The following is a 26,183-nucleotide window of genomic DNA, read 5'->3' as shown; positions in this document are numbered from 1 at the left end:
CGAGGCCGGGAGCTCGGAGAGCCGACGCCCGCACAAAGCTTCCCGCGAAACTGACGTAGCGCCAGGCGGCCGCGCAGGCGCCGCCCCCGGCCGCGCCCCTCCCCCGCGCTCGCCCTGCTCCTCAGCGCGCCGGCGCTCTCGCCCGCCTCCCATTGGCCGCGGCGTGGCGGCGCGCGCCGGCCGGTGCAGGGCGCGCCCCGTTATTGGCCATGCGGCGGCGGGCGGGGGTGTGTCCGTGCCGCGCCCCGCCCTCGCCTCCGCTCGCTGTGGTGCGCGCGGCGGCAGCGGCGGCGCGTGGCAGGTCCGGCGGGCGCGAGGCGGCGGCGGCCTGAGTCCGGCCCAGCCTCGTCCCGTCCGGCCGCCCGGACCCGACCCCGGCCCGCTCGCCCGGCTCGCCAGGCGCGCCGCGGCCCCGCCCCGGCTCGGCGCCTCCCGAGGGAGCGGCGCCGCCGACCGAGCGCAGGCCTGGCCATGACAGACTTCAAATTGGGCATCGTGCGGCTCGGCCGGGTGGCCGGGAAGGTGAGCGGCGCAGGGCCTGGGGCCCGGGGCTGGACAGGGGGCGCAGGGTTTGGCGGTTGTGCGGGCGGCGGGCTGGCGGCCTGTCCCCGCGGTGGGCTGCCCTCCGGCCGCGGCCTGGGGCTCCGACGGTGCGCCGGGGAGGAGGGGGCTGTCGGCTGCACCTGCGGCGCGGGGAGCGCAGCGCCTGCGATGCGGCGCGCTCGCTCCTTGCCAAGACCGGTGTGTGCGCGCCGCTCCGTGCGTGCCTTCGGGTCATAGTGGAGCTTCGCGCAGGTTTCACGCTGCCCGCGGTGGCCACGTCTGGCTGAGCCTCAGTGGGCCTCGCCGGAGCAGGCCTCCCTCTGCTTCTCTCCCATCCCCGGCCCCGCCCTCCGCGTGTCCGAGGCTGGGGCTTCCTAGCACCTGTGGGCATCGAGGCTTGGCTGTTTCCAGGAGCCGGCCGGCCGTGCAGCTGCACCAGCCGCGGACCTTACCCTGGATGGGAACCCTGTTCCCATCACAAGCGGCGGAAGCTTCTGGTGGGAGAGAGGAGCAGAGGCAGTCAGATGAAGGTAAAACGGACTCAGATCCTAGAAAAAAGCTTCCCAGGCGAGAGTGATGGTTCGGAGGCCGTTACCTGCCCGTCCTGCAGGCGGGATGTGGCTTTGTAACTAGCAGGGTGGGCTCCCCACAGGTCTGAGGGTCCTTCTGACTTACTGACTGGTTGTGTTAATGTCGTCCTCTAAAGCTTTTGCTTGGAACAAAAAGCTAAAAAGGACAACTCAGTGAGCACCTGAGTACCGACTGCCCTGTTTAATCAATAAGCATTGAAACCTTCTGGATATTCTGCCTCAGCCCGGGGCTCGTCTCTGCTCCAGTGATGCCGCCTGTTGGACTAGGTTTATTGGCACCTTCAAACGCACAGCTTAGAGGCTGGCTGGCCAGTTCCGTGGCACTTCGAAGCGTTAGTCGGGTGCGGGTGCCAGTGAGGCCTGAAACCTGCTCCAGTGGTACCAGCTTTTGGCACGTCGACCTGCGCGTGGGTCGGCTCCCTCTTAGTCTGATGGGCCGCTCCTGCCTGTTGCCAGTGCCTTCGCCTGATCCCCAATGTAATGTTTCGAAATGTGGTTGCTTTCTAGACCAAGTACACACTGATAGATGAGCAAGACATCCCGCTGGTGGAGGGCTACTCCTTTGAGGTAAGGGCCGCCTTCCCTCTGCAGGCCTGCTTTCGGTTAGTGCCCAGCAGGGCGGTGAGGAATGGTGTTCTTCCCTGAGATGTGAGGGCAGGACCTCGCATGAGGACATGGGTCTCAGTGCTGCCTCTGTCACGCAGGGCCTCCCTCACGTCCTCCCTTCTTGCCAGCTCTTTTTGAAAAACAGAACAAATTGTGTCACATTTGTGACTGGATGTTCAGTTGGACAGGTCCTGGCTCCTTGGGAGACTGTCCCATGCCACCTTACCTTTTCTCTGGCCTTGGCCCCACTGTCTGTCCTGGTGCCCAGTGCTCCTTTCACCTTCCGAGTGCTCCACCTTGCTCTGTCCGTGTCACTCACTCCTTCCTTAGGGACACGCTCCAGGCATCTGTGGGCCAGCACCCCCATCTCTGCCCTTCACGTTTTCACAATGGTGTCTCGTGCAGGGGTTCATCTTGCTCACGGGATTATGGGCTTCTGGGGGGCGGGGTTTATGTCGCTGTGCCCACCTATTGTGCAGTGTGCTTCATGAGGGTCTTGTTTGAATTCAGGAGGGTGAGGAGGGTGCTTATTGGGACACGCCGGCATCTCCGTGCCGTGTGTCTGTAGGAGCTTCTGCAGACTCCCAGGGCCCCAGGAACAGGCCTGGCATTTGTCCCTCTATTCACGTCGCTGTTTTTCTAAGAGGTGTTTAAAATGTTGCCAAAAATCAGAGGCTTTCTAACAGCTCTCTTCCCATTCCTCCTAGGCCAGGATGGAGGTCGACGCAGATGGAAATGGCGCTAAGATATTTGCGTGTGCCTTTGACAAAAATCGAGGAAGGGGGTCGGGAAGGCTTCTTCACGAGTTGCTGTGGTGGGTATTTTTGAGCTACTTGTTTCCTGCCTGGGTCTTGCATGAGCCCTGATGTGTGTGGAGCCAGTGGAGCCACCTGCCCTTATTTACAGATAGTGCTTTTGCATCATTGCCACTAACTGAGGAATGAATGACTGCAGACTGTGGCACTGGCAGGGGAGCCTAAAGCTTTCAGCCACCAAGTGCCCTTTCTGCTCCTGTGCTCGTTCCGGGGTACACAGCCTCCTCTGGGGGGGCGTGGGGCCTGGTCCTTCCCGGGCTCTTGCTGGGCCGGTTAGGGGGATGTAGGGAAAGGATGGCTTTCCTCGGTGTGCTCTGTGGGGTCCAAAACGCGGGGGGCCGCGCATGTGGGGCATTTTCTAGGCCGTGTGCTAGATGGTTTGGGGCTCCAGCCATGGCCTCTTGCAGCCTCGCTGACCTGCCAATGTGGTCTGTACGTTTGAGCCACAGACTGACACACGTGGAGTCTTCTGGGCAGCCTGCTCCTGCTGTGTCCCTACACGGCAGTGTGAGGAGAGTCAGTTCAGACCACATGGCTAACAGGCTTGGGTAGGTTTTGGAGGCGGGGTTAGAAACCTGTCTGTCTGCCCCCAGGGAGCGGCACCGAGGGGGCATCGCCCCCGGCTTCCAGGTGGTGCATCTGAATGCGGTGACTGTGGACAACCGCCTGGACAACCTGCAGCTGGTTCCGTGGGGCTGGCGGCCCAGAGCGGAGGAGACCTCCAGCAAGCAGAGGTGGGTCGCTCAGGCTCCCGTGTCTCCACGCTGCTCCAGTGCTTCGTGGGTTTGGGCACCAGGGTGTGGGGTCCTCCTTTCGTCGTGGAGGTGGAGTAAGGTTTTGATGGTTATCTTTTCGGGTTGGTCTTCTGGTGATCAGCTCCAGTGGGGAGGAGGGCTGCCCGGGCTAGATGCCTGCACGAGGCAGGACTTCACGACTGAGACATGTCAGGTGTCTATTTCAAAGGGCCCCCTGTGCACACAGATGGGCTTTTTTGTCGTGCTCTTACTAAAGAGTTGGCCTAAGCGGTGGTTTAACAGAAATGAGACTGTGGTTTGGGGGCTCGGCGTCTGCCTCACCATGGTCCTGAAAACAGCGCCTCTGTTTAGGATGGCTCAAGCCGCCCATTTGGGGGGGGAGTACGCTTCGGGGGCAGTTCATGTGGCCAGGAGCAGCCCCGCTGTGAGCTTCATAGAGCCTTGGGAAGAGGTGGAGACCAGCAGGACGGAAGCTGGGAGGTGACGCAAGCCAGGGGGCTCAGAGGGGCTGCCTGGGGTTTCTGAGCGTATCCTTGGGCCTCTGGGCAGCTTTTCCTGACACTAGTGGGCTGAGTCCCAGCAGGCAGGTGGCAGTGAGGTTGGACGGGTCAGTGTCCTCAAGATCGTGGCAGAAGGAAGACGGTGCGTGCACCACTGCTGTTGTCTCCCTCAGGACCTGACCACACTAAGCAGCAGAGGTGGGAATGGCAGGAGGGAGCAGCTGTGTGGTCGGTGGTGCGGGGCGGACCCAGGCTCTGGGTTCCATCTGCCATGTAGGGTTTGGCCCTGAAACTCCCTGTTCTTGAGGGAAACTGACTCCTCAGGATGGTTACCTTCCTGGGGATCATGTTAGTCTGGCCTTGGTTCAAAGTGACAGAAACTGGCGTTCCTGGCTGACGTGGGAAAGCCAGCTGCCGTCTGCAGTCTTCCTTCTGGAGCGGCCACCAGAGCTGTGGACTCGCTTCCCACAAGTGGTGTGTCCCCAGGAAGTCCTGGGGCCAACTAGTTAGCTTTCTTTGAGTCACTCTTAGCTGGGAGCAAGGGACAGGAGGGCTCTTCCATGAAACAAAACTGCGTTATTGCCAGGAGGGTAAGGGCAGCTCAGCAGGCGTCCAGGATTCCCCCTGAGCCGTCCAGTGTGGACCCTGGGGCCCGGCCTCCCTGGCACCGTAAGGTCTCCTGCCGCCCACTGCAAACTGGGGGACACTGCCCACCTTCTCACCCGGCAGTGGTTCTGCTCCTTCCAAGCAGTCTGGCCTATGAAATCTGGCATTTCAGGTGGGTCTCCTTGTGACTTAGGCTTGGGCCAAACCATGGCTGATGGGACTCCTGCTCACCCTTTGTGGCGAGGAGATAAGTAGACCACAGTCAGGAACACCTGTTTGGAGACGGTCGGTCCAACCAGGCGCCCATCCAGTGGTCTCTGCTGGGCCAAGCCTGGCCGCCCTGTTCTCCTGTAGACCACCTGGAGGGTGCAGTACCTGCCTCCTGCGTCCCATCTGTGGTCTAGACCCTCAGTAGTGTCTGCCCGACTTGTGGGTCAGGGCCACCTGAGCTCAGCTGGCCTGCGTGTGGCATGCCTTTCATCGCGGCCAGCTCCTGGAATGGTGTCACCCATTGGTGAGGCAGGCAGCGTGGTGCCACAGCCTCTCCCAAGCCTGCACCTCTCGCTATGCCTGCCTAACTCGTGCCAGTGTGGCCCGAGGGCCACTCAGCCACAGGGGCAAGGCCTCTGCAAAGGTGCTTTTCCTTCCTTTCTGCCTTCCAAAGCCGGATGGGGCTGGGACCTGCTTGTCTGGAGGTCCCATGACTTCATGACTGGCTCAGAAAGCAGCAGCCTCCCCCACCTCCTGACTTATTGTGGTAAAATATACATAAGTTTACCATGTAACCATCTTTAGGTGGCATTAGGCGCAGTCACCCTGTCGTGCGGCCACCTCCTCCATCATCTCCAGGACTTTCTTGTCTCCCCACACTGACACTCTGTCCCTATTGAACACTCACTCCCCTCCCCTCCCCAGCCCTGGTCCCCCATCTACTTCCTGTCTCTGAATCTGACTCCTCTGGGGACCTCCTGTGAGGGGGTCCTGCAGGGTTTGTCCTGGGACTGGCTCGTTTCACTGAGCACAGTGTCCTCAGGGTCCATCCACGTGATAGCGGGTGTCAGGACCTCCTTCCTTTCAGGGCTGTGACGCTCCACTGTGTGGAGGGACCCCGTTTGGTGTATCTGGTCCTCTGTCAGTGGACACTGGGGGTGCTCCCACCCCACCCCCGGGCTGCTGTGGACGTGGGTGCAAATCTCCCTCTGAGACCTGCTTCCAGTTCTTTAGGTGCCTACCCAGGAGTGGGATCACTGGGTCACAGGGTAGTTCTGTTTTTAGCTTTTTGAGGAACCTGCATATATAATCTTCCACGGCGGCTGCTCCGTTTCACATTCCCCCCAGCAGTGCACGAGGCTTCCCTCTTCTCCACATCCTCGCCAGCACTTGTTTTTGTTTTGTTTAAATCGAGGTATAATTGACAATTTTGTTTTTTGGTGTGGTTTTTTTTTAATTTTTTATAGTAGCCATTTTAATGGGTGTGAGGTGGTATCTCAGCGTGGTTTTGATCTGCATTTCCCTGATGACTAGAGACGTTGAGCACCTTTACATGTGCTGGTTGGCCGTTTGTGGTCTTTGGAGAAACGTCTATTCAGATGCTTTTCTCATTTTTCAATCGGGTTGTTATGTTGAGTCGTTGAATTCTTTGTGTATTTTTTATATTAATCCCTTATCAGATATATGACTTGCAAATATTTTCTCCCATTCCTTGGGCTGCTTTTTTACTCTGTGAATAATGTCTTTTTAAAATTTTTTTATTTTTATTAGTTTCAGGGGTATAAATGTCTAACATAATAGATATTTACACCCCTCACAAAGTGATAACCCCCGGCCCCCGACTGTCTTTCGATGCACAAAATTTTTAAATTTTCGTGAAGTCCAATCAATTTGTCTATTTTTTCTTGTGTTACCCATACCTTTGAGATCATTGCCAAATCTAGTGTTGTGCACCTTTTGTGCTGTTTTCTTACAAGAGTTTGTTTGTTTGTGGTCTTATGTTTAGGTCCTTGGTCCATTTGAATTAATTGTTGTATATGGTGTCGGATGAGGACAGCCTTCTAGGCCCCACCCACAGGTTGAGGGGCTGGTCAACCTACTCTGGATCTCGCAGTGGGGGTGCCCCTTTGAAGCCCAGCTCCAGGGGTGGGGTGCTCACTTTCCCGCCCAGCCTGTCAGCGCACCCCAGCTCTGGTGTCAGGTAGAGTTCTTCAGGTGCAAGGCGTGTGCCGCTCAAACACGACAGGTGTTCAGAAGGGTGCAGAGCAGCTCACAGCACCAGAGGAGGAGGACCAAGTCGGGGCAGAGGCTGGAAGAGGGGCTGCCTGGTCCTGGCCAGGTGCCAGGCTGCGGCCCCACACTGCCCCTGCCCGTTGTTTGCCCGTCGGTCCCCCGTGTGGGAGACTGACAAATGGGCAGACACAGCCCTGCCCTGCCCTGTTTGTGGGAAGACAGAACATGCTAAGTACTTGATGCCCCATAGAGATGAGCCCATGCAGTGGCAGGGGCCAAAGAAACGTGAGGTCACCATTACAAAAGTTGGGGTGGGGTATCCTGAGCAGGAGGAAGCAGCTTGTCCATCCTGGAGTCTTGTCATTGTCACCTGTGCCTTGACCGTCTGTGGCTGGATTGTACTGGACCATCCTCTGTCTTTCAGGGAGCAAAGTTTATACTGGCTCGCGATTCAGCAGCTGCCCACGGACCCCATCGAAGAGCAGTTCCCCGTCCTGAACGTGACGCGGTACTACAACGCCAACGGGGACGTGGTAGAGGAGGAAGAGAGCTCCTGCACCTACTACGAGTGCCATTACCCGCCCTGCACGATGATGGAGAAGCAGGTACTCTGCCGCCCCGCCCTCTGCTGACCCCTCCGTGCCCCCACCGTGGGCCTCTGCCTCACCGTCCCGTGTCCTTTCAGCTCCGGGAGTTCAACATCTGCGGGCGCTGCCAGGTGGCCCGGTACTGTGGCTCCCAGTGCCAGCAGAAGGACTGGCCTGCCCACAAGAAGCACTGTCGGGAGAAGCGGCGGCCCTTCCAGCACGAGCTCGAGCCCGAGCGATGACCGGGCTTCCTGGGCACCACGGACAGTTGGATGGTTGGACCTGGCAGTGCAGAAGCCACTGGCGATGCGCCCCGCAGTGGGCACCGTGTGCGGCCGGCAGCGCGCTCCCCTCGAAGTCTTAATGTCGAGCAGAGACAGCTGGGGAGGCTCCGCCAGGATGCTTCTCGTTATTTATATGTTAATATGTTTGTAAACTCATGTACAGTTTTTTTGGGGGGAGGGCAGTTGGAGGGTTAGAAATTACAAATAGAATCATTTGCTGTAATCCTCAAAATGGTCACACGTCTAAAACAGTCCTGGAGCACTAGCTGTGGCGCAGGGGACTCGCGTCTGCCAGGAGAGTAACCTCGCAACGCCCCCCCACGCTCCACCCTTGTGTCACCCCCTGGCTTCCCCCTCCCTGCGCTCCACCCTTGTGCTGTGGGCCGTGGGCGTCCGCCTAGAGGGCTTCCCTTCTGGGCTTCTCAAGGAACAGTGGCTGCAGCGAGACCCAGGCCCTTGCCTGTCCTACAGCCAGCCCTGTGGGGTGCGCGGAGTGATCTCAGCCCCAGCTCTGCTCCATACCCCCACCCCACTCCTGTACTGCCAGGCTGGGGGCTTCAGGGCAGGTCCCTCCTGTGACTGGAGCAGCTGGGCTGTGGTCCCCAGGCCAGGCCTGCCTCCCTCCTTTCCAGGAGCCACAGATGGCTGAGGGTTGGGCAGCATCTTAGAAACCTTGCAGAGCCATGGGGCACTGAGCCAGCTGTGTGGCCAGCATCTGGCTGGTCTCAGGGCCCACCAGTGCACCAGAGGCCTTGTTTCCCGGGAGAATGAAGGCTGGCCATCCCAACTCTGACTGTCCGGGCTGTCCGTGGCCCTCATTGGTCCTGTTACACTTGCCCTCTTGCAGCTCTCTGCCATCTTTCAGGATGCACTGGCTGGGGACAGCCCCCTGGTGGCCTTTGGTCTGTGAGCTGAGCTTCCAATAGCTTCTTTTGCACTACTTGGGGTCCTGGGCAGTGTGTCCTGAAGAAAGGACTGGGGAAACAGGTGATGGCAATATGCAGGGAGCAGGCAGGCTCAGTCCTGACCCCAAGGCGGGGGACGGGGGGGGTTTCTGAAGGTGAGCCTTCCATGTGCCCCACACTCACGTTTTCGCCAAGAAGCTCCCCTTGGTCCCTGCAGGTCAGGCATTCTTCCTGCATATGGGGAGATTGCTCCAGGTCCCTCCATGCCTGGGGTGAGCCGTAAGGGGTTCAAAGCTATTCGGGAGGGAGATACGTGTGATCCTGAGAGTCATCCCTCGGACACTAGGGCTGGGCTAACTCCTTCCAGAGGCCAGCTCTGGCCAGGAGGCTTGGGTTGGGGAGCCTGTGTAGGCCGACATGTTGGGGTTTGGGTGGCCCCCCAGGCACGGGCTTTCAAACAGGCTCCGGGGACAAGGAGGCACCAGACTGCAGGCTGTGGGCTGTGACTGTGTCCTTTGGGGAATAGCCAGGCTGGCACGCCCACCTGTCGACATCCCCTGACCAGCACACACTGTTCTGTGCTCAGCTCTTGGAGAGATTTACATTGACAGGGAAATGCCCAGGGTCTCAGCTGACCACACGCCGCCACACTGACCCGGGATCGCTGTCTACCCCAGCCACTGGGAGCTGGAGCCGCAGCAGGTGGCCATCCCCTATCTGACCATGCTGTGCCCACATGCCCAGTATGCGCTGCTGAAGGGCCTAGGGCTGGAGCTGGGAAGGTGGCCTTGGGTCTAGAGTTTGCCCCGATGGCAGTCCCTTCCCTTTGCTCACGTCACTACTGTGGCCCCTGGACTGGATGCTGTTGTGAAGGGGCTGTCGGGTCCCCATTTTTACCCGTTTGCTTCCCTTGTCCCCTGGTACCCAGTCCCTGGTTTCTTTTCTGGTGGCTCAACCTCTGGGTCTTGTAGCCATAAACCTGACAGCGTCTATGCTAGTTCAACCTCCAGATGTTTAAAATGTGGGGCTTGTTTCTAACCTGTGTGGAACGTGGCGTGGGGCTGCTGGACCTGAGCCTTTTGTACCAGATAGGGGGGTTCAGCCTCTTCAGAATGTCCTGCTGCTTCCCAGCCATCCCTTTCTGCTTCCCTGCTCCAGCTTCCATCCGAGCTGCTGATTAATGTCTGTTTGTAGCCACAGCCCCGCTTTAAAACTGCTGGCTGAATACCCAGGTATCCATGTGGACGTCAGGGTTCTACCATCGCAAAGTATCACCAACGGAGGAGCTTAAAACGTTTCCTTCTGGAGGCAGGGGCTCAAATCAAGGTGTTGGGCAGCCCCACACTCCCTCTGCAGGCCTAAGGCAAGGTGCGTCCCAGGCCTGCGCTCGCTTGTGGCAGCCTCAGGCATTTGTTGTTCGGTAGATGCATCACCAATAGATCTTCTGCCTTCACTGTCTCCCCTCTGGAGGTGTCCCTCACCAGTTCCCCTTCATGAAGACAGCACTCCTGTGGGATTAGCCTCCTCCCTCCCATGGCCTCATTTTAACTGGATCACCTCCGCAGAGACCACCTCCAAAGGTCACCTTCTGTGGCGGTGTGGGACTTAATCATCTCTTTGGGAGGGACACAATTCAATCCATAACATGTCCACCACGTGCGTAACCCTAACCTGCTGTGCAGAGCACACTAGTTTTCTTGAATGGTGTCCTCATCTGCTAATCTCCCAAATCAGACCATGGCTGTGCCGGCTCTCCTCCTTTCCATCCCAAACCTAGCTGGCCGGCCGCCCCTGCCGTCGGTCTGATGCCGGCTCTTGGGGCCCCTGTTCACCCCCGCCCCCTCGCCACCGCCTGCCCACGCCTCCTGCCAGGGCCCTGCGGCTCACATCAGGCACCCCGCGCTGGCCCTGCACTCTTCCTCTGCTGTCCTGGCAGGCAGGTCTGTGCGCCCGCCCATGCGCCGCACGTCTGGCCTCAGTGGGTGCACTCGAGGTACGGAGGGCAGCCGAGGCCCAGCCCCTTTTGGGCCGACCTTGGACTCGGCTACCTGAATGCCCAAGCCCTTGGCGCGCCCCCACGTCCATGCCCCGCTTTCCTCCCAACTCCTCTGCTCCCCTTCACAGGGCCCAGCTCTCCCGCCATTCGGTGCGCGACACTGGGCCGTGCTCTCCAAGCCCCCCAGACTGGCGGCCAGGGCCGGGGGCGCGGCCGGGCACGTGGGGCCCGTGGAAGTCCGCGGGCCGGCAGGGGGCGCGTCAGCCCGGCCGCAACGGCGGCCGGAAGTCCCGCCCCGGAAGGAGCCGGGAGGAGGTGACTGCGGAAGCGGAGCTGTACCTGCCCCGGGCCGTGCGTTCCCCTCCGCCGCCGCGTCCCCTCCTCCAGCCCCGAGCCTGCTTTCACCGCCGTCCGGCCGCCGTCCTCGACCCTGGCTGGCAACCGGGCCTCGTCCGCCCGCCTGCGGCGCCCGGCCGCGTCCTGCGACTCTGGGACGCCGGGCGGCGGCGTCCGGCCGCTGCAGGCAGTGGACACGGAGTTCACCGCGGACTCGGTGGAGTGGTGCCCGCTGGAGGGCTGCCGGCGCCTGCTGGCCTGCGGCACCTACCAGCTGCGGAAGCCGCAGCACGAGCCCGCACACGCGCAGAGTGAGGTGCGCACGCCCGCCACGCGGGCCGCCGCGGGCCCAGGCGCACGCTCCCCGGGCGCGGCCGAGTAGCGCAGTCCCGGCTCCTGGGAGGCTCGGGGGGCGGTGAGGCCCACAGAGGCGGAGCCCGGCCGGCGTCCACACCTCGCCGGCCCGCTGCGGCGGACGCTGAGCCAGGAGTCGCGTGGGGGTCTCAGGAGGCGGAGATGCGCACTGGCCTTGTGGTCGGGATGGAGGTTAGGAACGGGCGCCTCGGGAACAGAATGTCGCCTGAGTGCAGGCGTGGCCCCAGTGTAGGGGTGAAGCCCAGAGTACAGAGGCGATGGGATTTCAGGGCTGGACCTAGTCTAGCGAAGCCTCGGTGTGGATCCAGACCAGGACGCTTAAGGGTGAGAACTGGCACGGCAGCAGCAGGCCTGAGCCGGGGCTGTGCCCGGTAGATGGGGTCCTGTGGGGACCCTGGGCACAGCCGGCCCGTTAGCCGGGTTAGGAGCAGCTCTGTGCATACTCGTCTGGCACACACAGTTCAGTGCCAGTCTCTCTTCTTCCCCGCCTCCATCCCGTTCCCATGCCCAGCATCCCGTTCTGCCCTCAGAGGACGCATCTGCCTTTCCTGCAGAGTGCCCCAGAGGCTGACGAGCCTCAAGTCCGCCTAGGCCGTCTCTACCTGTACAGCCTGAGTGAGGACAGCAGTGCTTGCCCTCTCATTGAGATCCAGAGAAGAGATACTGCTGCCATCCTGGACATGAAATGGTACACTTCTGGTAACACGCCACAGGGCTGGGGTTTATCGTGGTGCCTGTGACTTGGTCAGGGGAGCCTGCTGCCGGGAGGCATGTCGGGAGAGGTGTGACCTGCAGGTTCACTTCACTGCCCTGCGCACCCGCTGCCCCTGGCAGGATGCTGCCGACTTGGGGCCCATCTTCTTTGGCGGGTCCCTGGAGCTAGTATCACGGATCAGTGATGCCCGTGTTTGGTTCATAAGTGGGAATCTCGTTGGAACGGCTGTGGCCTCCAGCCCAGTGTAGCAGCCGAGACGTCAGAGATAAATACTGGGGTGCATGATGCTCTGGGCAGACCCCGTATCTTGACTGGATGTGAACTCTCTCCTCAGGTGCCATATCCGGGTGGCCGGCCATGCCCTCCTGGGTGTGGCGGATGCTGGCGGGTCCATAGAGCTGCTCCGCTTGGTGGGGTCCGAGGTCAGTGATGAGGCCAGCGTTGTGGGGGTGGGAGGAACGCAAATGGACAGGGCTCAGGAGGGGAGGCTGTGTTCCTACAAGCGTTTTTCTAGGTTGGTTTCTGTGCAGTGATCAACTTTTTCATGAAATGTTCTAAGGCAGCATGTGTATTTTAAAGCACAGCGTTCTGCATCTAACTCCAGAGGTGACCTTATATGTCACCTGCAGAAGAGCTGAAGTGACAGGCTGTTCACTTACCTGTCAATGACCTGAAAGTTCTCTAAGGACCAGCGTTGCAGGGTTGATGGTGCTGGGACCAAGAATAGAAGTGGCTTCCCCCGGGAAAGAGTGGCGGTGGCTTCCCCCTGGGAAAGAGTGGCGGTGGCTTCCCCCTGGGAAAGAATGGTGGTGGCTTCCCCTTGGGAAAGAGTGGCGGTGGCTTCCCCTTGGGAGTGCTACCTCTCACCGACGGCTAGGAGAGCGCACGATCGCCGTGACTCTCACAAGCATTTTTTTTATTTATTAAATTTATTGGGATGACAATTGTTAGTAAAATTACATAGATTTCAGGTGTACAATTCTGTATTACATCATCTATAAATCCCATTGTGTGTTCATCACCCAGAGTCAGTTCTCCTTCCATCACCATATATTCGATCCCCCTTACCCTCATCTCCCCCCCCCACCCCCCACCCCCACAAGCATTTGACAGCAGCCCTGTACCGTGTCTGTGAAATGACAGCACTGGGTGTTGGTGCCGGCAGTCCTGCAGAGGCTAGCAGTGAACCGCCCATAGGATTGCACCTGCCTCTGGGGACACAGACAGCAGTGCCAGGAGGCGTGGAGCAGGGGCCCGAAGGCTTGTATGGAAAGGCCCTTGCCTGAGGCCAGCTGCAAGCCGCAGCCCTGCTTTAGGAACGAGATGTCTGAGGCTGGTTTGAGGCAGGAGCAGGTGAGCAGGGAGGCGCTGGGAGTCGTGGAGCGGGGCACTTTCCAGGTGGCTTGGGTGAGAAAACTACACAGACCTTAGAAAAGAGAAGTAAGGTTTTCATGGCTGCTGGTGGCTTCTGAAAGGGGACCTGAGGAAAGTTGCCGTTGCCTCCGACTCCAGCCTCCCTGGAGGCCCGGAGAGGTAGAGAGTGTGTGTCACGTGACCAGGAGGCATGGATAGCACCAGGTCTGAAACGGAGAGAGACCTGCTTGCCCTACAGGCATACCATGTGTGCTCCCGCAGGGCAGGGACCAATTCTCCAGCATCCTCAGGCTCTGCTCTGACGATGGCTGACACATGCGTTCACCTGGGAGCGCATACATGAAGCAGAGGAAGAATCTCAGGGTCCTGGGCTGTTCCCCTTTGATGGCGCCCCTTTCTCTCCAGTAGAACACGTACACGCTGCAGCCGTTTTCCAGCTTTGCCTTGGAGAAGCAGTGTCTGGCCTTGTCTCTGGACTGGTCCACGGGGAAAGCTGGCAGGTGAGGGCCCGTGCCAGGGATGGGCCATTCCAAGTTTCACGCATGAGAAAATTAAAGCCACTTGTGCTGGCCTTGACTGTGGCTCTGCCAGTTTGTATCTAAAAGGACTGGTGCTAGCCGTTTAGATAAATGGGACAGTGTTCTCATCAGGAGACGCTGTCACTGATTTGTTTTGACAAGCTAAGTGGTAGCTTCGGTCTCTGCCAGATGCCCATGCCAGCCTCTTAAGAGCCGTGTCCCTGTACCAGGTCCCTCAAGAGCCTCTCCCATGAGGTGTCGTGGGGGCATGAAACGTCAGCATTGGGAACCAGAAGTGGGTGATGAGTTTGGGTCTGCATGTAATGTCCATGGGTCCCCTGTGTCTAGGACCTGTGACCAGCCCCTTAAAATCATCAGCAGTGACTCCAGGGGGCAACTCCACCTCTTGAAAGTGACTGAGGCGGGGCCTGGACTGCAGGGTGTAGCCACGTGGCAGGCCCATCACTTCGAGGCCTGGATCGCTGCTTTCAACTACTGGCAGACAGAAATCGTGTACTCAGGTGGGTACTCCGTGGGCACCAGCCCCGTGAGGGAGGGAGCACGCGGCTAGCACGCTGTCACACTCCCTTCTCTGAAGGCTTGCTGGGGGGCGGGGAGCCAGTGAGGCCGACAAGGCCGTGACTCCCCCGTTGGCATCCGGAAGGCCTTTTGTGGGGCGAAAGCTGTCCACTGCTTAGCAGAGCGCAGTTGGCTGCAGGCATCGCGGGGTCTCAGTGGCGTTGCCCCCGGTTGGAGCAGCAGGAGCCCTGCTTCTCTGTGTCAAATCCTTGCTCCAGGGATCTCAGCAGAGGCTCCCCCGCTTTCACCTGGTACTTCTGGGTCCAGCACTGACAGTCATGCTGATGTTGGGTTTGCTGCTCTCTTTTTGGAGACAGTTTGCTGTCCTCAAGAGAAAGAAGCAAGAGAGAGGATCCACTTCCCGCTATTGCGAGGTGGATTTGTGTGTGGGACAAGTGGCCCCAGGAGCAGGGTGGCTCTGGCCAACTTCTCTGGCCCAGATGGTCACTCGTGGGAGGTGGGAGGCCTTGGTCTCTGAGGAGCCACAGCATTTGCAGAGGGACAAAGAAAGGGCCCCCCACTCCCTCCTCCGTCCAGTTGCTGGGAGTGCGCTGAAGGCCGTGGAGGGGAGCGGTCAGGGCAGCGCTGGGTGCCCACGGAGGCTGCACGGTGTCACCACCCAGCAGGACTCTCTTCCTCCAGCGCCTTGGGCTTCCCTCCACTTGGCCTCTCAGCAGTGTTCGTGCCTGGCCCTCTGTCCCCACCCTTGTCCCTGCGTGGTCACAGCGCGGCTGTCTCGTATGGTACCTGTCAGGTCACTCTTCATCCAGACCTGCCGGGCCTGCTCGCTGTCCACTGTCCTTGGGCCTCTGTCGGGTTCTCGTCTCGCGCTGCCCCGCTGACTCCAGCTGTGGTCGCTCCTCCAGAAACAGCTGCATTTGGTGGCCTGACCTTTCCTTCTGAGCTCTCGACCCATTTGTCTTGCCCGCTGCCCAGCACTCCTGTGGGGGCTCCCCTCTAACGGCCCGACCACAGGACAAGGTCTGGTGGCCCAAATCGGACACCTCTGTCCCCTCACCCCTGTCCTGAGTCCACATCTTGTTGATTTTCTCTTTTCAGCATCTCACAATTGGCATCTCTTTTTCTTCTCACCTGTCTGGGCCACCGTTTCATCTTGTTTGTCACAGCAGAGCGCTAAGTGATGGCCCTGTGTTCAGTCCTGACTCTCCCAGCAAGAGCGATGGCTTTAAAAACACCCCAACTTTATGGCCCCCAGTCGCGGTGCAGCCCCTTGGCAGCTCCTACTCAGGACACCCGACGATGTCTGGGGTCTGCACACTTCGGGCTAGGCCTCTTGTGCCTATTTCCAGGGAGCCCTCTTTGCCCTCAGACATCTGTGTTCTCTGCAGTCTCTGTGTCCAACCTCGTGCTGACTCCCTCACAGCTGCTGCTGCTGTTCTGGGAGGGCTCAGCTTAAAACCTGTCCATAAATGCTGGCCGGCTCTGGCCCATCATCAGTCATGGTGCCCGTGTGCATCTGAGATACGGTGCTGTGCTTGGTGCCACCTCCCTGAGGGCAGGGTCCTGTGGGCATTATTTGAGGGACACCCTCAAAACAGTGTTGGTGCAAACAGTGCAGACTGAATTTTTTGAGGTCGCTCATTCTTGGATCAGCGCTCCTACCTTGAGGCTTAGCTAACTCAGAGAACAGGTGTACCAGGGACATGATTTAACCACTTAGGACGGATTCACTTACTCAGCATGTGTTTATTGAGCACGTACTATGTGCCAGGCTCTGTTCTAGGTGCTTGGGGCACGTCAGTGAACAGGAGACATTGAGCTCATACTGAGTGGAAGGACACAGACAGTGAACACCACACATAAGACACAGTAAACATGGAACCTGCACAGTGGGTCAGAGGTGAGAGATTCTTTGGAGAGAAGAAAGGGGTTGGGGTGCTGGGGACAGCTGCAGCCTGTCACAGACCATGGCTGTGCAGGCCAAAGCCTACAGCAGGAGTGGGCCTGGTGTGGCGGGAGAGTGGTGAGTTGCCAGCCTGGCCACAGTACACAAGGGGCTGTCAGAACGCAAGGTGAGGCCGGGGGCACGGGCCAGGTCACGGGAAGGACGGGCCCTGCTCAGCATGGAACAGCGGCTGTTGCGGAGAACGGAACCGCGATGCCATGTCCTGACTTAGGTGTTAAATGTAAGAGGCTCTCTCTGGTTCATGAGTGGAATGTAGGTGCTGGTACTCAGGTGGGTACTCCGTGGGCACCAGCCCCGTGCTGAGGCAGGCTGAGGCGGGGCCAGGCAACGGGGGTGGAGACCTGTTGTTGGGGTGATGGATGACAAGGATTCAGACGACGTCAGGACAGGGCCGGGTGTGGGGTTGGTCAGCAGAGTCCTGGTGTTGGTATAGAGTGTGACAGAAAGGCGTGGGATGCAGGTGTGTGAGGAAGCCACACCTCGCTGTGAATTTGCCGCAGATGGCAGCGCACACGTGAGGCTCACGTGCAGGCTTCATGCCTGAATGGACGGATTCTGCTGCTTCACTTTAGTATCGGTTGTATTTATCCTGTACTGGTCACGTCTGTTACACGGACTGTAGGGCGCTCAGTAAGTACCTCACATCTGTTACAGGGACTGTAGGGCGCTCAGTAAGTACCTCACGTCTGTTACACGGACTGTAGGGCGCTCAGTAAGTACCTCACATCTGTTACACGGACTGTAGGGCGCTCAGTAAGTACCTCACATCTGTTACAGGGACCATAGGGCGCTCAGTAAGTACCTCACATCTGTTACACGGACTGTAGGGCGCTCAGTAAGTACCTCACATCTGTTACAGGGACCATAGGGCGCTCAGTAAGTACCTCACATCTGTTACAGGGACCATAGGGCGCTCAGTAAGTACCTCACATCTGTTACACGGACTGTAGGGCGCTCAGTAAGTACCTCACGTCTGTTACACGGACTGTAGGGCACTCAGTAAGTACCTCACATCTGTTACAGGGACTGTAGGGTGCTCGGTAAGTACCTCACATCTGTTACAGGGACTGTAGGGTGCTCGGTAAGTACCTCACATCTGTTACACGGACTGTAGGGCGCTCAGTAAGTACCTCACATCTGTTACACGGACTGTAGGGCGCTCAGTAAGTACCTCACATCTGTTACAGGGACTGTAGGGCGCTCAGTAAGTACCTCACATCTGTTACAGGGACTGTAGGGCGCTCAGTAAGTACCTCACATCTGTTACACAGACTGTAGGGTGCTCGGTAAGTACTTGTTAGATGGGTGAGTGGTTAAGTGGAAGGTGACTGGATGGATGGTCAGGCCTAGGCATTTTCCTTTGCTCCTTTTGACACTCCCTGGGAACCCTGCTCTTCAGCCTTTCCTTCCTTCCTTCAAGATCACCACTGTCACCCAGTGACTTGGTGTTGCTTTTCTTCACAGACTGGTTGTGAGTGTCAACTCCCCAATTCTTATCCTTTCAATACCCCCCAAACGAGCAAGGCGTCCTTTTTACTGTAAGGTTACATAGCGCATTTCCCTTGAAAACCTATGGGGGTGTGCTGAAGGTTCCAGAACCTTAGGAAGTCTTCCTGTTTGCTGCCTCCTGCATGGAGTTCCTGTCCTGTGTTCCTTGCTGTCTCGACTCTGGTCCTGGCAGCCAGGTGTGTAATGCTGGAGCCTGCACGGGAGGCAGCTCAGCCATGTGTGACCGGTGATTCTGCCCCACCACTTCCTGGTTTTCCCTTGGGTTCCTGTAGGCAGAGCCCGTCAGTCTTTCCCTTCTGCGCTGCAGGTATCCTCTTCAAGTCTAAAGACACAGTAGGTACCGGGGTGACTGTTTCTGAGGTGCTGTCACTGGGGTCCTTCTGCCTGGTGCCAACCCGAAACCGTCTTGGAAGTCACCCACAGGAATTTCCTCCAGACACGCATTCCCTCCCAGACATGCTAGGAAGACAGGCTGCTTCCTAGCATCAGTGCCATTGTTGGTGGGTGTTTCTGTTTCCACACAGGTGGGGACGATGGCCTTTTGAAAGGCTGGGACACCAGGACACCTGACACATCCATATTCAGCAGCAAGAGGTAAGGCGTGAAGGGCTAGTATGGACGTGTGACAGCCCTCCCGCCCCCCTCATCACTTCCCGCTGAGAAGTCCCCTTCCTGGTGCTCGCCGAGTCTCCCTTCTACTCACAGACACTCCATGGGCGTGTGCAGCATCCAGAGCAGCCCCCACCGGGAGGACCTCTTGGCCACAGGAAGGTGAGTCCCCAGGCGGTCCCCCGGGTCCTCCTGGCGTCTTCCACTGCCTTCGTCGGTTGACCACTGCGATGTTTAATTGGGCCTGCTCTCAAACCAGGGTGTAGGAAACGGGGCTTTGTCCTGGAGGGATGAGTGGGGTGGGTGTCCCTGGGAGATGTCCCCTGCCACCTAGGAGCCTTGGGGAGCACACTGTCTGGTCGGTGGGTTTCAGCTATGACGAGCACGTCCTGCTGTGGGACACTCGGAACATGCGGCAGCCCCTTGCAGACATGGCTGTGCAGGGCGGCGTGTGGAGGCTCAGGTGGCACCCTTTCCACCGCCACCTGCTCCTGGCAGCGTGCATGCACGGAGGCTTCAGGATCTTCAACTGCGAGAAGGCAATAGGTGAGGGGGCCGGGGCAGCTGGGCTGGGGGTGGGGGGGTCCCAGCTTCCTCCCCTCCCCCACCATTCCCAGGTTCACACCCTAGGTCCCCTCCCCCCACACCCAACGGCTGCGCCAACCGGCTGAGCCAGTCACAAAGTCTCAGTAGCACACTGACCTGTGACCACGGTCTCCTGACCGGCTCTGTTGTCCCAGTGCGTCCCTCACTGCAGCGGTCCATGCATTTGTCACTGTCATAACCGTGTTTGGCCCACCTCTGCCTGGTCCTCCTACTGGGCTGGTGTCCAAGCACAAAGCACGCTCCGACTCTCCTCCTCGCTGCCTTTCTCACACTTTCTGGGCTGGACCCACAAAGCGTGGCTGCAGGGAGACTGTCGCCCTGCAGGGAGGGCCTCACTGAAGCTTACGCTCCGGCAGGTTCTTGGTCTTCCCCAGCCAGGACCTCGTCACTGTCCCAGCTAGGCTCAGCTCCCCTCTTCCTGTCACTGTCAGTGCCTGATGCCCTCCACACAGAGCGATGGAAGCCTTGCCTTTCCAGCCCCTCAGCCCCCATCCTTTTGCCGTCAGTGTCCCTTCCCAGCTATCATTGCTCTTTGTTTTGTGAACCCTTGGGCCGTCCTCCTTTGGTCATGTTGGTGAATTCAGGGTGGTTGCCTTCCCAGCCCTGCCTTCCCTGCGACCACATGTTCCAGAATGTCGTCCTCCTCATCCCTAGCTGTGTCCTGGTGTCCCCTGTCACATCTGCTTCCACTTCTGGGTCGTTTAGGAGCATGCTATTTAATCTCCACGTTGCAAGTGCCTGGATTTATTTCCTTCCGTTACTGATCTCTGGTCCCATCACTTGTGGACACCTTTTTGGTGGCCCAGCAGGTGGTGTGTGCCGGTGGCCATGCTCTTGGGCTCGTAACAGGCGTCGGCCAAGCTGTCTGTGTCCTTGCTGGCCCGTCTGCATGGGACGCGCGCTGTTGCAGGCCTGGCCGCCAGCGTGGGACAGTCAGGCCCTGCTCGTGGAGCTGGGCTCCCTGTGTGCTGTTTTCCTGATGCAGCAGCCTCGTCCTTCCAGGCGTCCCTCTGCCTCTAGTAACTCATAGCTTTGCCTGCAGTCTGTCCTCTGACGTTAGAGCCGCCCGAGCCCCAGCTCTCCTGCGGTTGCTGTTGGCGTGACCCCCTTCTTCCTTCTTGTGCTTTTAGTCTGTTCACAGCCTCGACTCTGAAATGAGTGTCCTGTGTTGGGTCTGCGTTTGTCAGGAACGTTAGGAAAATGCCATTGTGCTCTCCTGAGTGTGTTGTGTCAGAGGCACATGACGCCACTTTGTCCCTTTAAGCTATTTGTTTGATCACTTGGCTGCGGTGGTCTCCCGGCTTTCTCCCCGTGCAGTTACGGTCATCCCTCTCTGATTAACTGCAGTCTGTGCTGTGACTCTGACCTGTGTCCTCTTCACACTGTCCCTCAATCCCTTTGATTCCTTTCGGGATAATTTATTGCTGTCATTGCAAAAAGGGGATTTTTTGTTATCATTCTTTCTACAGTTTTTTCCCTCCATTTTTAATTAATGCTGTTGTAAGGAAGAGCTTTCTGTTCTCCTGTCTGTCTGTCTGTGTTTATTTGATGTCCATATACATTCGTGGGTTTTTGTTGTTCAGTGGGTCATAATCCATTATGTCTTTGTTTGTCACAATGTCCCCTCGTCCCAGTTTCCCCGTGGGGACCCTTGGAGCTGTCTGCTCTGTCCCTGTCATCTATCCTTGCTGATTTCTGATGCTCTTAGTTGGCACCAGCGACCCCAGGCTCGTTTCGTAGTTTACCTGTCACGTCCCCCAGCCTGGAGCGGCCACTTCTCCACAGAGACCTGGGTCCCCTCAGTGGTGACTGGTGTTTAGAATTCATGATCTGGTCACTTGTGCTTGTAGTCTCTGGGGTGTCCTCTGTATGTGCATATGTGTATGTGTACGTGTGTCTTACATCAGTTCATAATGACACCTCTCACTCTGTTCCTGCCCCATGGGGTTCTCGCCTGCCCCCCCGTTCCATGTGTCTCCCTCCTCCAGGGAAAACCCCAGCTCCCAGCAAACATTCCTCATGTGCTTCCCGCCACGTTCCTCTCACGCTGCTGGGGCCACACGGAAAGGAGCACAGAGTGAACCCCCGACACTGCGGTTCTTCTGTCAGATTGATCTCACGGCGTCAGAGTGCTGTGCTCAGAAGTTACCTGGGTTGGCTGTTTTCTTTCTGGGTGGCTATTCGAAATACAATTAGGTTTATTGTTATTTATTGAAGGATTTTTTTCTTCATCCTTATTGATTCACTTTTGATTTTTTTTTTTTCACCCCCGCCCCCTGGTTTTTTAAGCCATTGTTTCTCAGTCTAGTTGTATGGCGCAGCTCCCTGGACCATGTGGGAATTGAACCGGCGACCTAATGCCTCGGTGTTAGGAGCATGGCGTTCCAACCACCTGAGCCACTGGGCCGGCCCACTTTTTATCTTTGAATTTGTAAAAACATTGACAGTATTCTAGCAGTTAAAATTGTGTTTCAAAGTCCCTCCCTTACCTTGTCCCCACTCACCTCCTGTGGACGACACATTTTGTTAGGTTTGGGTTATAATTTTTTTGCACAAGCGTGCGTGCGTGCGTTGTGTGTGTGTGTGTTTGTGTGTGTACCTGTGTACTCGTACGTCTCCTTTCTTATACAAAGGTATTCTTCACACACTCTTCTGTGTTTGCTTCATTTCATTGAAAATACGTACCAGTTTATAGCAACCTCCCTCGTTCTTTAAAGTTACATAGCACCCACTGAGTGGTGGGTAGACCGTGGTTTTCTCATGCGGTTTTCTGTGTGACAATTGGAGTTGTTTCCACTATTTTGCAGTTCCATAGAATGCTCCCTTGTGTTTTCGTTTGGTCAGAGGTGTATTGTTTGGGTTAGTGCCTAGGTGTGGGCGCAGAGTCAGAGGATGTGTCTCAGATTTCACTGCATCACCAGCCACGTGTGACAATGCCTGCTTCCCCACAGCCCTGCGGAGGGTGTGTTGACCAGCTTGGGGAGTGCTGCACCTGACACCGAGAAATGGCCTCTCCGGCTAGTTTCAATTTGCACGTCTCAAAACTGAATAGGTTTTCATATGTTGAAGGGCTGGTTTTATATTTTTGCTTTTGTGAATTATCTTTGTCTGTCTTTTGCCTGTTTTCCTCTCTGTTTTCTGGTCTTCCCTCCCCTATCTCCCCTCCTCCCCCAGTTTTATAGCGTTCTTACGTGTTAGTGGCATTAGCCCTTTATCTCTGGTGTGTGTTGGAAACATTTTCTCTCAGTTTGCTGTCTTGATTTTGCCTGTGGTGATTTCCCCCCCCATGAAAATGTTTTTGTTTTGGTTTTTAAGCCAATTTGTAATTGTTTTTCATTGAATCTGGATTTTGAGCCTTAGTTAAAAAGCCTTTACCCTCCCACACGCAGGTTACAAAGGAATCACCAGTGTTTTCTTCTCATACTCGTGTAGTTTTGCTTTTTTACGGTGAGAACTTGGATTCGTGTTCTTCTCAGTGGTGTGTGGAGCTGTCCCAACACCATTTATTGAAAAATCCATGTGCTCCCAGTGAATTGAGATGCCACACATACCTTCTTTGGTTTCTCGTCCCCCGTTCTGTCCCACTGCCTTAATTGTGGAGGCGTGGCGGTGTATTTGTGATGGTGGCGATACTGCCTCTTCTGGCTCTTCTCCAGGATTTCCTGACTATTCTTATATTTTGAACTTGAATGTCAACTTGTCCCAGAAAGCAGTCTATTGGTTCTTTATAAGGATTGTATTAAATATAAATCAACTTTACATCTGACTTAACTTCCCATCTTTATCTTACTCAAGAAGAGGGATACCTTTCCATTTTTTCACATCTTTCTGTGTGTATACATTGTACATTTCTCATTAACTTTATTCCTAAATAGTTTATCTTTTTGTTGCTATTGTAATAAAATAGCAATATTGTCTTCCATTATAGCTTCTAACTGGATATTGTCTGAGTATTTGAAAACTATTGGGTTTTTTTGTTGATAATTTCATATCCTGCTGCCTTACTAAAAATTTTATAAATTGTTTGTCAGTTTTATCGTTGATTCTGTGTTTTCCAAGTAAATGTGCCATCTGCCAAAAGGTACAGTTTATCATGCTGAAGAAGTGTCCATAAATTCTTGTTCGTTTTTTTTAATTTATTGGGATGACAATTGTTAGTAAAATTACATAGATTTCAGGTGTACAATTCTGTATTACATCATCTATAAATCCCATTGTGTGTTCATCACCCAGAGTCAGTTCTCCTTCCATCACCATATATTTGATCCCCCTTACCTTCATCTCCCACCCCCCCACCCCCCTCTTCATTTTTTTAAAATCAGGAATTGTTAAAGTTTTCTCAAGTGGTTTTAGCATATCTGTTGAACTGGACTCATTTTCCCCTTGGATTCATTAATGGTGAATTTGTTTATGGATTTCCTCACGGAATGTGTTCCTGGATAAACCCCACTTGGTCTTTTTAACGTTGTCTCTGGGTGGTATCTTATTTAGGGTTTTTCATTAATGTTCAAAGTGACACAAATTTTCTTTTGTGCTATTTTTAGCAAGATTATATGTCAGATTGTTTGGTTCATATGAAGATCAAAAGCAAAAGTGTGAAATTTTTTCTTCATTTTCTCTTGAATAATTTTTAGTTCATTTGGATTATTTTTTCTTTCAAGATTTGGTAAGATTCTCCTGTGAGTCTATCTGGGCCTGATCTATTTTTGTGTGGACGTTCCTTGACAACTTTATATTTTTCTATGAAAGTTGGTTTATACTTTATGTCCCTACTGGGGTCAGTTTTGGTGAACTGTATTTTCCTAGGTTATTACTCATTTCATCTACATTTTGAAACTCATTTGCATAAAAGCATATAAAAAAGCCATTCGTGCTTTTAAAAAATTTCTTCTTTTTAATGGTTATTTCCCCTTTGTCAGGTTTTGTGTATTTATGCAAATATACGAATATACCGGGGGTGCCAAAAAACATACAAGTGGACACTTTGGTCAGTGTTGCTCAAGCAGTAGTTCGCCATCATCAGAAGTGTCTGAATGCTGATGGGAACCACTTTGAGCACCTCTTGTAATTGCAGAAGTCAAATGTGACTTGTATTCATCTTTTGTTATTGGTATATATTATCACAATTTTAATAGTTTTTTCCTTTCTAAAAATGTGTATACATTTTTTTTGGCACCCTCTGTATATATGTAAAGTTCTTTTTTCCTTAATTAGGTTAGCTAGAGGTTTATCTTATTATTTCTTTTAAAGAAGTAGGATTTTGAGTTTTTCTTAGTTGTATGGTTTTTCTGTTCTGTCTCATCAGTTTTTCCTTTTAGCTTTGTCTCCCTCCTCCTTGTCCCCAGTTCTTTCTCTGGCATTTTGAGTTAGGAATGCAATTCACTTAATTTTATTATTTTGTTTGTATTAAGTGTTTTTATGTCTAACTTTTTCTCTGATTTGAGCACATTTTTAGGTTCTGATGTGAAGTAATTTCATTTTTTTAAAAGAAATTCTGTGACTTCAATTTGTAATTCCACTTTTACCCATGTGGTTTAGTTGAATGTTTTTAAATTTTTAGGTAGAGGGCTTTTTTGTATTTTGATGGTGTTATTTTTCATCTTATTGCACTGCAATCAGTGTGGCTTGCTTGTACTGTTTGTACCTTATGGAATTTTTGATCCCGTGTGGCCTGATGATTCAGTGCACTCGCTGCCAGCTGTTCTCTGCTCCCCTCTGCTGTCTGGCCACACCTCCCTGACGCCTCTGACACATTGTGGCTGCCCATGGCAGTCTCCCTGTGAGGGTGGGCAGGGGCCATCAGTTGGGTGTGACAAGATCAACACTGAGTAGCGTTGTTTCCGTGTTCTCCTGTCTCACTCCAGAGAAGCAGGAAGCATGCACAGTCTCTGCGTCCTACACGTTGCCAGACTCATTGGTGTATGGAGCTGATTGGTCCTGGCTCAACTTCCACCTTCTGCCGCAGACCCAGCAGTCACTCCTCTTGGGGTCCTCTGCCTATAGCAACCTTGGGGCCAGGACAGCAGATGTGGTCCATAACCGCAAGGCTGTAGGCCAGTCGCTAGAACCTCCGTCTTTTGATCGCTTAGCGGACCATGATGGAGACAGTCGGGCCAAGCTCCACAGTGGAGGTAAGGGGTGGACTTCCGTGCATCCACTGACAGAGGACACGAAAAGTGGCAGCCGGCTACACACCCCAGGGACCAAAATCTGTGACAGTGACTCGTGTCTGGAAACAGCCCACTTGGACATCAGCCTCCTAGCGACTTGCTCTTTCTACAACCATGTTCTTCACCTCTGGAAGTGGGACAACAGCTGAGCTAAGGGGGAGGGTGCTTCCTTTGAAATCATGAAGACCAGCTGTGCATGGACTGCCCTGAGACCATCTCAGGAGATTCTTACCAATCTGTGCAGGTTACGGTGTAGGGCCCAGTGCATCTTATGGGGCATACTGTGTAAACAGCAAGAAAGCTATTGACTTCTTAAATAAACCTTACCTACTGGGCCCTTCCCGATGGTGATTCTGTCTGACAGGGAGCAGGTGGAAGCCAGTGCGAGGGGCCTCTCCAGCTCTCAAATGTTTCCCTTTCTTATGTGGATTTGACTTTCAGTTCTTCCTACTTATTTAAGTAGTTATTTATATTAACTAAACAAAGGGTGTGTTTTTTATAAATGCTACTTTGTAACACCAGTAGTTTCCTGTGAACTTCTAAAAAGATCACCTCATCACGGCACTGAAGTGCTGTTAGCCCGCTTTGCAGATGGCGGGTCTGTATGCTGTGTTGCCTTAGCCGCTGTGAACTTGAAATGTCAGTGTGGCGGGTTAATCACACTTCCTCATCCTGGCTTTCGTGAACTGAGTACCTTCCAGACTGTGGACACGAGTAATCCAGCATCTAACTGGGTTTGTGACCCACCTGACTCCCTCCCACAGACAAGGGCATGTTGTGCCACGGCCACTATTGAATTTGCCAGTTCCTTAGCATCACTGGTACGATGTATGTGTTCAGAGTCAGAAAACACGCAATAACACTTTGCTCTCATTTTCTGATGAAACGCAACGTCCCGTGTGTCAGAGTGCATTATGAATTATTCCATGCTGACTGATCAATTCCCACCTAAGGGCCCATTTATTTCAATAGAGAAACGCTGAGCCTTCCTTTAGTGTGTGTCAGGCTTGTCACCAGTTAAGCCGAGAACATAGATCTGGTGGGCTATGCACTGA

The 26,183-nt window shown here is 55.2% G+C and overlaps 2 protein-coding genes across 8 annotated transcripts; both read left to right on the top strand.

Annotated features, from left to right (window-relative positions):
- Positions 1-250: 250 nt before the first annotated feature.
- Positions 251-7,745, top strand: ZMYND19 (zinc finger MYND-type containing 19). Of its 2 annotated transcripts, XM_074331456.1 has the most exons (7): positions 251-522; positions 955-1,073; positions 1,641-1,700; positions 2,447-2,553; positions 3,148-3,288; positions 7,063-7,243; positions 7,324-7,745. In XM_074331456.1, exons 2-7 carry the CDS (start codon positions 1,068-1,070, stop codon positions 7,465-7,467), a joined length of 639 nt encoding a protein of 212 aa, XP_074187557.1. In that variant the 5' UTR covers positions 251-522; positions 955-1,067; the 3' UTR covers positions 7,468-7,745. The 2 variants fall into 2 exon arrangements, with proteins under 2 accessions (XP_074187557.1, XP_019612281.1); XM_019756722.2 differs by lacking the exon at positions 955-1,073.
- A 2,706-nt stretch (positions 7,746-10,451) lies between these two features.
- DPH7 (diphthamide biosynthesis 7) lies at positions 10,452-25,468 on the top strand. 6 transcript variants are annotated; one of them, XM_074331439.1, is made up of 9 exons: positions 10,452-11,062; positions 11,633-11,809; positions 12,171-12,258; positions 13,619-13,710; positions 14,077-14,249; positions 18,268-18,337; positions 18,449-18,514; positions 18,726-18,898; positions 24,823-25,468. In XM_074331439.1, the coding sequence occupies exons 1-9, from the start codon at positions 10,467-10,469 to the stop codon at positions 25,275-25,277; spliced, it is 1,890 nt and encodes a 629-aa protein (XP_074187540.1). In that variant the 5' UTR covers positions 10,452-10,466; the 3' UTR covers positions 25,278-25,468. The 6 variants fall into 6 exon arrangements, with proteins under 6 accessions (XP_074187540.1, XP_074187541.1, XP_074187542.1 ...); XM_074331440.1 differs by having other exon boundaries at positions 18,772-18,898; positions 24,823-24,960; XM_074331442.1 differs by having other exon boundaries at positions 10,712-11,062; positions 11,676-11,809.
- Positions 25,469-26,183: the final 715 nt, after the last annotated feature.

The sequence above is a fragment of the Rhinolophus sinicus genome, linkage group LG04 (assembly GCF_036562045.2).
Source record: "Rhinolophus sinicus isolate RSC01 linkage group LG04, ASM3656204v1, whole genome shotgun sequence".
Taxonomy (NCBI): domain Eukaryota; kingdom Metazoa; phylum Chordata; class Mammalia; order Chiroptera; family Rhinolophidae; genus Rhinolophus; species Rhinolophus sinicus.
This window is presented reverse-complemented; position numbering and strand designations above follow the sequence as displayed.